The sequence below is a fragment of the Siniperca chuatsi genome, linkage group LG7 (assembly GCF_020085105.1).
Source record: "Siniperca chuatsi isolate FFG_IHB_CAS linkage group LG7, ASM2008510v1, whole genome shotgun sequence".
NCBI classification, from domain to species: Eukaryota; Metazoa; Chordata; class Actinopteri; order Centrarchiformes; family Sinipercidae; genus Siniperca; species Siniperca chuatsi.
The window spans coordinates 4,961,844-4,974,622 of NC_058048.1; the positions used below are offsets into that span (position 1 = coordinate 4,961,844).

General features: G+C 40.9%; 1 protein-coding gene and 1 long non-coding RNA gene across 33 annotated transcripts in view; one reads left to right on the forward strand and one right to left on the reverse strand.

Annotated features, from left to right (window-relative positions):
* Window positions 1-12,779, reverse strand: part of phldb1b (pleckstrin homology-like domain, family B, member 1b) — a 116,766-nt gene that overhangs the window by 86,255 nt on the left and 17,732 nt on the right. For 4 of the 32 annotated variants that reach the window (XM_044203979.1, XM_044203978.1, XM_044203965.1 and 1 more), the window contains exons 1-2: window positions 3,371-3,592; window positions 2,167-2,268 (exon numbers count right to left, since the gene is read on the reverse strand). In XM_044203979.1, coding sequence (XP_044059914.1) covers window positions 2,167-2,268; window positions 3,371-3,406 — 138 coding nt within the window. In that variant the 5' untranslated portion in view covers window positions 3,407-3,592. Of the gene's footprint in view, window positions 1-2,166; window positions 2,269-3,370; window positions 3,600-12,779 lie in introns of those variants that run through there. The other 28 variants (XM_044203970.1, XM_044203972.1, XM_044203968.1 and 25 more) reach the window with 12 other exon arrangements.
* Window positions 2,225-9,648, forward strand: LOC122879616. The gene is made up of 3 exons (XR_006378746.1): window positions 2,225-2,357; window positions 4,279-4,428; window positions 9,242-9,648. It is a non-coding gene; the product is annotated as an uncharacterized LOC122879616 (long non-coding RNA).

The window sequence follows — 12,779 nt, forward strand, 5'->3', positions numbered from 1 at the left end:
AAGCTTTCACATGTATGGTATGGCCCATTACATTTAAGGGATAGCCAATTATTTAAATTGAGTGACTATGCAAAACTGACCTTGTTTTTAGGCAGAAATTTGACACAATTATAAAGTTGTCAGGTATTTCTGAATTGGTGAGCACTGACTAAAGAATTGTTTGTTCCCTGGTGCCGATAAAGCTCTGTACCAGGTGAAGTGTTTCATTTAACACCAGTAGGGTGTGGAGTCACTCACTGGTATGGATTTGCATTTTAAAACCTGCTGCGGCTGAGTCTTTTTGTCCCACTTTTGAGCCCTTACTTTTCTTATTTGCAACCTGTATGCGATCATTGACTCAGTTAGCTAGCGTGTGTGTCCTAATAGGATTATCTGATTGTGGTGGTGCCGTCGGTGGAGTGGGGTCAAGACTAAGAGGATTGCCGAGATAGAGACTGGCTGGGAGGCACTGGGAGGCTTACTGGGAGTGATGGGAGGAGAGAGGAGGTGCCAGTCGGGCATCACTGCAGGATTCATACTGCCTTATATGCTGTGTGCTGCTGCTCCCATGTGGTGCACACAGCAACAGCCTGCTCCTCTCTCTGTCTGCACATACAGAGCATGTAATGTAATGTAATGCACTGAATTTGCATGCGTGCTAAATACTTTATGCCTACATGTGTAAATGAAATATATTGTATTTGATTAGGTGATTTATAACTGTAGAAGTCTGTACTGACACTTTCTGTACACTATGTATATAAACTCTGTTTTTGTCATGTATATTGTGTATGTTGTACTTTTTCTGGCTCCAGTGTACGGTTGTGCATTATTTCTTTATTACTTTTCTTTTTTTAGCTCATTATCAGTATCATTCCTAGACAACAAGACTAACCATTTGTCACCTAAAAAGTGAGATCTTAAGTGGAAAAAACTCACAAGAAAAATAAAATTGAAGATGAGGTAAATATAATACAGGAAGAAATATGAACCATCTTGACACCATTGCTGGACAAAAGCCACACATACGTCAGGTTTACTTCCTGTCTGAAATTGAACATATAATCAACCTTGTTGGTAAACAGAATATTAATAGCAAAATAATTGATAACAAAACTTAAATAGATAGTAGAAGAGACAATAGAAATCTGTTCTAATAAAATCTTTCTCCCATAAAAATGATGGTGCTCTTTCACCCAGCAGGAGCGCCACATAAAAAAATGCTAAAATATAACAACATCATAACAATTCTTTGTTTACTTTTCAATTGTACATTTCTACATGAACATTCTTCTGTTGAAAATCTGCTGAAATGACATTTAAATACCTCCAATTTGCTATATTCTTATTTATATTGCTGTTTTCCTTGCACTGTCTGCAGCATCGTCCCAGTTTCCCTGCAGGAATCATTAAAGTTGAATCTCATTGTGTTTTATGTTCCAGTTCTTGCTCCCTCTAACTCTCATACATGCACAAGAAAAAAACAGAACACACACACACACACACACACACACACACATCTTTGTGAGGACCATCACTGACATAATGCTTTCCCTAGCCCCTTACCCTAACCATAACCTAATTCTAACCTAATTGAGAACTGGCCAAAAGTGTCCTCACTCTGTAGGTAAAAAAATGTGTTTCAGTACTAACTATGTAGCAAGTACACACACACACACACACACACACACACACACACAGAGAGCCCTCCCCTTAATGTCTGAAAGGATTGTCAGACCCAGCAGGTGGGAAACACATCCAATCTCCGGGTCTGTCTAATTACTGACTGTGGCTGAAGATTCCTGCTTTACAACACACTGACATATGCTGTCAGGAAGCGTCCCAGCTGTACTGCCTGACCTGACCTGCTGCCTCTTCACTCAGCTGGGCCTTCAGCTCTGTACTTATCATCCATGGAGAGTTTTAGTGCCACAAATCTACCAGAGCGGCCAATGTGGTGACATTTGCCATCAATGGATACAGTTATGAGAAGAAGAGAGTGCTTACTGTGTGTGAGTGGGTCCATATTGGAAACATGCAACAGAACTGACACACTGATAACACATGACTGTGTTTTTCTGTGATGGCTGCCAAGTTGAAAACACTGTGGATGCTGGCTCTCTCTTTCTGACTCATTCCTGTTTGCCCAATCCAGCTCCTCTCCCATCCCCCAACACACACACTCACCTGTAACACCTGGTGGGTTTGCCGTCCACACTCAGGCACGTTCCTGTTCAGGCGGTCCATGTCCACTGAGCTGTCTACGGCTCCCTGCGACACATGAAGATCCTGAGGGAGGAAACGAGAACATCGATATTGGCCAGAAAATGAGTCACAAAAGTCTTCATGGGTGACTTCATCTCTGCAGGACAACAATGGTTAGTTCCAGTTTCAAAATCGTGTGTGTTTTGTGTTTTCGTGGTCACCTTCTGATATGGCTACATCTGAATAAAGTGTAAAAGTGTCTCAAACTAACACTTTTTTCACAATAATTTAAGAAAATTGAACCATATTTAGCGGGATTCCCCCTCCCCACTCTGCATACACACTAATGTGTCAAGGTGTGATTCATGCTGTCAGCGCACACACAGAACAGATGGTAGACACCATTTAGCAACACACTCTGAGGAAGTAACACACACGCATTTAAATCTCTTGGTAGTTGACACATTCACTGGAAATCAGCCAACTTGGCTACTCTCTTGTCTCTCAGTCCCTATGAAAACACACACACACACTGTGCCCAAATCCCACAAATTCCTCCCTTCTTACGCAGTCATTTTAGGGTATTTCCATCAAGTCACACTGAACAAATGGCTATAAATATATTCCATGTTTATATTGGTACGCATGTTTAGTGGCCAGATTCTGTTTATGGGTGAATATATATGTGAGAAAACACTTTTGCAGTCATTATATGAGATGTGAGAAGCTTGTGGTTGTGAGGAAGCACAGAAAACCACACAGAAAGGTTAGAAAACACATAATTATAGCAATCACAGAGTGTACCCGGAGTCATTTGCATGCCTAAAATGTTGTGCAGCAGGGATGGAAAATATGGTTCTGATGTACTCTGCCTTCAGGATAACAAAACACTGCTGCAATATCATCATATTTGCTCTTCTGACAAACCCATGAAATGATATTCAGCAGAGTCAGCCTCAGGGAAGCCTCAAACAGTAAATCACAAAACATCCAGAAAATAAAAATAAATGTTGAGAAAATTCTGAAAATGCTTTAGTGCAATAAGAAACTGGTTTTTTTTTCTGAGCCAGAAGAGGCAAGCCAAATGCAAACTGTTCTGCAACTCAGGTTGCATGCAATGTTTCTCATGTGAAACTTCAGCCAACGTTTTAACCTGTCCTTTGTTGTCTCTAAATATAATAATTACCTTTCTCCAGTTGTTCAGCAAATGCATAGCCTCCATGGCAATAGCCGCTCCTGGCTACTGACTCAATCCTATCAGTGTGAACTTGACTGCACAGGACACCTTTAAGACTGCAGAGTGAATTCAACACAGTTTCTTCAATGCCGCTTCTTGCCATGAAACACAGATTGTCTCTTTGTCTTGATCTCAGTCCTTTGTCTAAAGCAACCGGTGCTGTATCCTCCACAAACTCCCATTCAGGAGGTGGACCTGTTGCTGCTTGCTCCACTAAACTAAGACTTACATTCCTGACTGGCAGCACCAAAGTCCTACATAACAGACAGCCATGTGTGCATGTGTGTGTGTTACTGTGTGTACTCTGTGATCAAAAGAGAGAAGGAGAAGAAAAGAGGAAGGGAGGAAGAGAGAGTGATGACTGAAGTGATTTGATTAAAGTAAAGGTCTGAAATAAAGAGGTGACCGTGTTGAAGGAGGAAGGAGGAGCTCTGTAATCATGCACAATGCAAACAATGCCGTACTGGAGAAGCCACTATGAATAAACCATGGATAGTATATAGTATAATACAGTAGCTCTTCATCAGGAAAACACCTGTAGTATGTTTTCCATGTTCATTTATTTATCCCCAGTAGTGAGGGCAAGAACAGCTGAAAAGATCAAAATCTTTCTGATGCATTACATCAATAATAGTTGTATACAACAATATTTTATGTTGACACACAAGTGTCACATCAGAACAGGAAAACGGCATCATCATACTACAGCTTAAACATTTCAGTTCCAAAACAGGTTGTTAGATGCATATTCTCATGTCAATTTAGCAGTTAATATACAGAACAGTTTAGGAATTTGTTTTCCTTGAAATAGATTTTTCAAATATGTATTAATGACTGCATGTGCTCTGTGTTTTCAGGCAACAGTTCAATTAAGTGCAGCTTCAAGACTACAACTGAAGTTGAACTGCCACAAGTCTGTCTCAAAGCTGGTCAGATTTGTTGTTTGCTCTTGTCCTCCAGGAAGTTCTGGCATCAAAGTCCAGTAACTACTGTGGACGCTACTTTAGGTAATTCCTACATTTATCATGTATAATAATTTACTACCTTACTAATTGTTAAAAGTGTATAAACTGGTATAAATCTGGATGGATAGATGGGGAGCGATATTAAAAACAAGTATAGTCCAGTCAAGTTTTAACTTCTGCCCAAACTAATGCCAAATGTCAGGTGTGACTTCCTAAAACACATTATGTTACATCTATAATATTTTTGGAATGTTAGAAGGATGCATCAGATCCACTATGTGCTCATATGTCATGAAGATTATACTTCCTTTCAGTAGAGCACTGTCAGTTTTCAAAAGCAAAACATAGCAGTATTATTTTGCAAATGTGAACGTTAGCAAATGAGGTACTGCAGATCAGCTAGTTAGCCTAGCTGACCTTCTAACCCCAAACTAGCCACATTAGCCATCTAAGTAAGCTAGTTAGCTAGCCTGCTGATTCTTAAAGATTTCAAAATCCCACAGTGATGAAAGGCTAAATAGAAGAAGTCATTGCCATTTATATTGTATCTTTATATAAGAGTTCTGTTCATTTTCTAAACTAGAACTAAACTCCCATATTGCTCTGAGTATGGGTGTCTGCTCTCATCACATCAAAGCCCATTTCTCTCAGACATCAGTAGCTTTTCTTTCTCTCACATCCAGAAACTCTCACCGGACACACAAAGAACCCTCAATCTCTCTATTTCGTGCTTTCTTCCCCTCCCTTTCTCTCTCTCATGCCAGGACAGAAAGGCTGGCATTGTTTTCTGTGGAGCAGGCATGGATCTCTCCTCACACATGAGGGACTCTTTTTTTGTTTTGTTTTTTGATGGGGTTATGAAAGCGAGCGAGGGAGGGAGGGACGCTCCCCATTTAGTTGGAATGCAAAAATGTAGAAGCAGGGAGGGAACGCTAGACAGCCTGCCAGCTAGCTGGCGAATAAAAATGTAGATGGGATGATTGATATAGATCATAAAAAGGTAAAAAAAAAAAAGGTGAAATAAAATGCAGCTGCAGACTTTTTCTAAGGGTTATCTGTTTCAGTGAACCAATCAATAAAACTGAAAACAGTTCTAATAAAGAAAAAAATTACCAGCACGACCCTCTTTTTATCCATTATGTTGTAGTATCTGGTGCAATTAGAAGATATTTTGTTGAATTTCCCAAAAAGTTACTATAGCACAATATACTGTATATCGATACTGCAACATAAAATGACATATACTGTGAGAGATGTAAGATTTTATCCATGCACACCCCTATCCCACAATACAAAGTGTGAGACAAAACCAAGAACATATTGAGATTTTTCAGCTCTTTGAACCTCACCAGTATTAGTAGAATTAAATGGTTTATCTTCTTGAGAGCCGGAATCAACACATTTTATAGCCATATTTCTAGATTGTGAAATATCTTGTATGCAAATTAGACATTTTATCTCGATGGCGGCGCTAGACAAAAGCTCAAGGCGTGCCCTAAATGAAAAGCATTGATCCCCAGGGAGCATGGATATCCAGAGCAAATCTAACCTAGTTCTTCAGATATGGGTCCAAGTGTGGATTAAGGAGACATTTTGCCCTGACAACAGCTGGAGTTGAAAGCTCAGGGGATTCACTAAAGTCATTTGAAGTCATCCAGTCCAGTGGTTGTACAGATATTTAGCTCTAGACCAAAGTCTTGGATGGTCGGAGCAACCAGCAATTGACATCATCAACCTTGGGCCCGGCTGCTAATGGGCAAATACCTCCAGTATGTCAGGTTAAAAGGGTGTGTGACGTTGGTTTACCAGTGGGTAATTATTCTGCATCCATGGCAAGCAGTCACCAAATGCTTGTAATGAAACCACAGTATAGCCTCATTAAACACATTCTGTATTTCACTATAGCCTGGTTTTACAGTAGAATAAAAGGGAAAAGAACAGGACAAGGGAGGTGCTGGTGGGTGAAGTGTGTCTGTGGGTCCTCTGGGACACATAAACTGGTCCTTTAAACAGGCTAGGGGCCATCTCTGAGAATGTGGAGAGAATCAGGAGTGTGAATCTGAGGAGAGCATGCCTCCACCATTCCTTATACGTCTATATATGTTTACATACTGCTCAAAAATTGCTCGTTGCTGACTTGGTCACTGCGCAGCTGCGGTACCACAAGTTGTTTAACCTGCTAAGTACGTTGTGACTACTGTTTTGAAAAGTGCTATATAAATAAAACGCACTTACTTGCTACAACCGCATACGGTCACATTAACGTTCAAAATGCACCCTCTCTGTCTGAAAGGTCAGAGGTCACTGTTTGAAGTTAAGGAACAAAGTTATGCCCTAAAGCTGCAAAGATCTGTGTTCCACGTAATATAACTAGCACTCCTGCCCGCCTGTTACATGTTTACAGGTTTGGTCACGTGTTCAAATGATTTGGCCTGAGAATAGATGCAGTCTGTAGCCACAGGCAAGACGCTTTATGATCCCAGCAGAAAAATGCGGAAGTACTGGAAACAGCGATGAGGATGGGGGGTGGGGGGTGGGGGGGGCAGTGAAGTGTGTCATAAACTTCCTTGCAAACACACCTGGCTGCTTTATGGAGGCCCACCGGACAAGGGTCTGTGTGCAAATAATAGCAAAGTACACAACAGAGATACCTGAAACATCAAATAACTGTCTAGTCTTTATCCCTTAAGAAGCTCTGTTCCAAAAACCCTGAGCTCTGTAGCCTGTAACCCGAGTGAATTCTGTCTGTGGTCTATATGTTTTCATAATCTGACATCAAGAGTCAGTGTGCTGTGAGGTTTTGTCCCCGTTTTAAGTTGGTCTGCCTCCAAGCGAGGGCACAGTCAGATAACTGAGACATCTGTCAGCCATCTTGTTTGCTTGATAGCAGTGGAAGATAACAGAGCTCATAGACAATGTCAATGATGTACCAGTGTTTATAGATAAAAAAAAACACTTCTATGGTGAAATGTGGCTGTTGGAGTCAGATCTTCAGAGCCAGTGCCAGTCCAAACAAATCATTAAACTTATAAACTCTGCAAATGTTGCCATTAGCATGCTGGTTAGCAGCTAATAGTATCGTGTTTATCAGCCATATACACTATTATGTGTGAATGTGACAAGCATTTATATTGGTTGTCACATTCATACATAATAGTGGGTTACATACCAGTAAGCGCTTATTTAACAGGCCAGTGCCATTGCATTCCTGTTGGCATTGTTTGTCTTTACTTTTGGTTTGTTGGCAGTCTAGTGGTTCCATGGCTAATGGCCATCAGCTGGCACCCAGGAGCGATATCACCCAGGCAGCGCAGCTACGTGTGACATGTCATGTTAGTGAAACTTTAAACTACGGCAGGAAACAACCATCTGCATCAGGAATACAAAAACATTTTTGTTTCATTTTGAGAATTCATTTTTGGCTAATGCTAGATTATCTCTAGCCATGCTCGGCAACATTTGCAAATGAGCAAACAGCACGCTTTGGGTGGAAGAGACTTTAGGTCTCTCAATATGACCAAACCATGAGTGTCTGAGGCTTTTGTAGTTGAGAGAAGATGAAGGCTGTCTGCTGGGTGTTGTCACACTGTGGTTTCTTACATACATGTTGTGTGTGAGCTGTTCTGCCTCCTCCTCACTGCCATAAATCCACTTTCAGCTTTGAGTTGAATGTCTGCCTGGCTGTGTGTTCCAGAAAATCAGACTTGTATAATTTATGTTGTGGTTTCCAGATGTTTAACTATCTTGTCATTGTTGTTATGATGTTGTATCCAAATCAGTTACCTCATCTCATCCTATTAGTTCACAACACAGCTGAGCCATGTAAATTCAGCTGAAAGAGCCACTTATCTCTGAAAATTTTACAGCTGATTAAAAAAAAACTTTGGTTTGTATGTTGTGCCATCAACAGCAACATTTTAGACAATTTACCTTTTATGATTTGCAGATTTATACACAGCGTATGGTCGGTGTTGTATGTGTATATGTATATGTTGTCTTGCCTGAAAAGGAGCCCATAGTGAATCCGCCCTTCTTTTCACGGCACAAATTTACTGCATTTCTGTGGTTTGTTTCTAAAACAGATTTGGCTTTGACTGCATCCATCCGAGAAAAACAAAGTAACACTGCAGCATACAAACAGCAGACTGCCCGAAATGGCAAACATCTATATTCAATTGTCAATTTCCTGAGCAGAGGACGGTGTAATGCCAATGATGACCGCTAGAGAAACCTGACACTGATTCCATATCACTGCTGTTGCAATAAGACTTTGTGCAATTTTCATATTTTCACCTGAATTGTAGCTTCAGATCCACCACTCAAAAAAAAAAAAAAATAATAATCCAGCCACGTATATGCAGTCAAACCTGCTCTTCATATTGTTACTTTTGTCTATCTCTCTGTGTGTGTGTGTGTGTGTGTGTGTGTGTGTGTGTGTGTGTGTGTGTGTGTGTAAATAGAAACCTCAAAGTCAGAGAGAATGCAGCCAGAAATAGCCTAGATAGGGGCCATGATATTGATAAGGGAATGGAAGACTTATGAAGAGAGAGACCGATGAAGTAAGACAGACAGACAGGCAGAAATGTGGAGGGATGGAAAGAAAGATGTCCCTGCAGAGGGGGGATTATCCACCAGGCTTCATTATCAGAACTCAGCAGAGCAGAGCTGTGTGGTGGCAGATAGAACCGACACAGAAAGTATCAGCTCTTCTACTGCATGCTGTCTGTCCTAATATGCCTCCTCCATCATCCTATCTTCTCTCTGTCCTTCCTTCATCTGCTCTCAGCTGACTAATGTAGTCAGTAACACTCATCTCTGTCTTGCTCTGTCTGTTTGTCTTTTGTGTCTCCGTCAGTTGGATCTGCCATTTCCTTGACACCTAAAGACGTGCATGTGAGTGATCTGTTCTCTGGCAGCCATGTTGGAGGCCCTCAGCTCGTGGCAATGATTGCTGACAATGGATCGCTGCATTAATCAACATTTTTCTCTGCAGCATAGTAGATACGGTCAATTTTTGTTGTAGTTCTGACCAGGAACTCACTAATCGCTCGCCACCTGTTGGCTAACAATCAGCGTCTTTTGTTAATATGTCTTATTTTACGCCATATGGTACATAGCTTGGCTAGAAAGTTACAGATAACATTAGTATCAGTTGCTTTACTACAATAAAGATCTATTTCAATACCATTATTGTGAATCTTGTGTCAGTTTTTTTGTAGCTGTATTTGTACAGGCAAAAATGTCTGAGGCTGGCTGAGTTCTTTTTAGCTGCTTCAGTTTCAGGGTCCTGCTATTGTGCATGCCGGCTCACTGTCACACTGTCATCATTCACTGGGACACTTGAAGAGAACAGAGCCATCGTTAATGTTATTAGTAACACCTCTGCTTTTCCTACTATGACAAGTCAAAATGTGTGCTGTGAATGTCTGCTGTCAGGTGACATCACTAAACTGCACACAGCATCAACAGGCTGGTTTATGACATGTGAAAGGAGATCTGACATTGGTGAGTGCCACTTTATGGAATTTATTTAACAGACTAGCAGACAAGGATGACAGAGGAGGTTTCTAAAAATCAACGTCTGTCTTTGGTTGCCCGTTGATTCATCTTGCTGGACCTGAGAGGGCATGTATGACCTCTCGTACTTAGCACTAGCCTTGGGATTTCTGGAATTTCATGGAATGTTTTGGAAGTGTATCCAGGCAGGGAGTGTCATGGAATATAATTTACAACTGGTTCAAAGGAAAATCAGGAAGACGTTTTTCAGGAATTCTAGAAGTCTTGGTAGTCATTGGGAATCCTGGAGCAGTTACTTTTTGGTGGGAGACACAGGAAGAAGTTCATCTGTGAAAGTGTAGGCATGACAAATCATGTCTTTCAACTTTTCTCCACTATATATTTCACTACATAGTATATAGCAGACTGCATAGGCATCTGTGCTCTTCACTCCAGTGGTGGCATCCAAACCTAAACATAGCGTTTACAAGCTTTATGGGCCGATCCTGAATAGCTCTGGTTAGTGGCGTCCTTAGATGTGGCGTCTCGGCTTCAAGAAACAACGGCTACAAAAACAACGGCAACAACTGTCTCTTTGTGAGCTTTGACAGCTTATCTTGTTGCACATCCATCAAATAATGTGTCAGAAAGGGAAAAAAACAACAAAGAATTTATGATTGAGGTACTGAGAAATATGAAGTGAAGAGTGAAGTTAGAGGTCGCTTCACTCCAACCAAAATGGAAAAAGTCTGCTATTTAATAAGAAAATAAATTGTGTATGTTTTAAAAGATAATATAATATAATATATACTTGCATATACTATTACTTGCATCAGACTGATTCTATTTAATGTTAGTAATCTACATAATTCATGTCAGAATAAAAGTAAAATGAATCAAGGTTGGTTTCAGAACAAACAAACTGACCAATTACTCTAAACTAGAAAAAAAGCCTATTAGAAAACATTTGCATATTTGCAATAATGTAGATTACAATGTGATATGGGAATATCTCCTCCAAACCTTTGTTTTCAAGCAATACATTTGCACTCAGGCACATGCCCAGACTCAAAGAAAGACAGAAAAAGAGTTTCGGAGCGACAGGAGGAAGTGTGTGGCAGATAGAGGAAGATGGCATACAGAGAGGCTTCATCCAGCAGTCTGAGTGTCACTATATGCAGACTTCCTGTACTGCCAGTCGTGCCAGGGACCATTTCCTGCTAATGACACAGGCCGAGGTCAGGGTTAGCCTCTGCTGTGGGACAGGACTGACCTCAACTATCAACACTACTGATGTATGTTATTATCACATCTGCTCAGACTTGGTGGTGGAACTGGTAGTGTAGGGGAAAGATGGATAAAAAGGACCTCTAGCTGATGATTAGAATTATATTTCTGCTCTTATTTTCAGAAAACAGTAATTTGTATAAGTTTGATACTTGTATGATATATTATACACTTCGTTTTCTCATGAAGATTTGTCCGTCTATGTAGGCATGTTAAACTAATGCAGTTGATTTTGAAGTTCTTTCAATATCTTTTAAAATACACTTATTCATTTTCTTGCTGAGAGTTATATGAGAAGATCTCACATTTATCTGTTAAATATGAAGCTACAGCCAGGAGCTGGTTAGCTTAGCTTATCACAACACCCATAAAACCATAATGTCGTTTTTGCACTTTGGTTTTTGTATGAATTAAACAAGATAATGTGTTAGTGAGCTTTAGAGGCGCTGGTAGGAGGATTTTGTTACAGAGCCAGGCTAGCTGTGTCCCCTGTTTCCAGTTTTTATGCTAACATTTTATGCTAAGGTCTAGTTTGGATCATCATTTTGGTTTTTCAGCTCACAGCTCGGCTCTCATTAAGTGCATTTCCAACCACAGCAGGTACGTAACGTTTAAAAGTTCTGATTATAGTGGGGCACTAAGAAGTGTCACAAACCGGCTCAATGCATGTGACCAGGAGGGGAGACCAGCCAAGTTAAACTAACGTCTCATCCTCTCTGGCTAACAGCCAGAGCCAGCACAGCAGCTCCAGACAGCGATACACACAACTCTGCTGCTACTATAGCTAACATCACAACAACAGCATATCTTGGCAAACTAGAAAGTCAGCTGAATGTCCGTGGGCAAGTCATTTAACGTTACCTGATGTACAAATCATGGCTGGAATAGTGTTGTGTGGCTCGGTCTGAGCCACTTTGTTTGTTTCCCATTTACAGAGCCAGGGCTGTGTACACACACCTGAGTTTTTCTCAGCGCACACACAGAACAGACAGCTAGCGGAGCGTGTGGAGTTATTCGCTGATTTGACAAAAGACGTGTAGTGAATTAGAATCGCATACCCCCCCTTTAAATATTTGATTAGACATAAACAAACATAACTATTTACAGAAGACCATGGGGTGCGGAGAGTAATTGCATCAGTAGTGAGGGGAATGAATGGATGAGTGAGGAATGTGTATGTTCATGTTGAAGGAAGCAAAATGTCATACCAAACCAAAACTCGGAGGTGCGCAGCCTAGGGGAGAGGGAGGGGAAGAGACCATGCGAAGGGGCTGGCATTTATAGCCTTGGTGGAAGCCTAAACAGGTGCCACCAAATTAATCAATACTTTATTGATCCCCGAGGGGAAACTCTTTTAATTAAGTTAACATCCCTCCCTGACTGCAGGCTCCTGAAGGAGAAGACAAGTTAGTCCAGTGCAGGCAGAGAGGGAGGGTCGTGACAGCAGCTAAAGAGCTAGATGTTTTGCTGAGGAGTTGGTAGAGACCAAACCAGGGCTAAAAGGAGAGTGAATATTGGACTTACATTCATCAGGTGACCAGAAACACAACTCCAAATGAATGCTAATGTTGTTCTGTTGTTTGCTAACACGTTAGAACAGCTTTATAAGG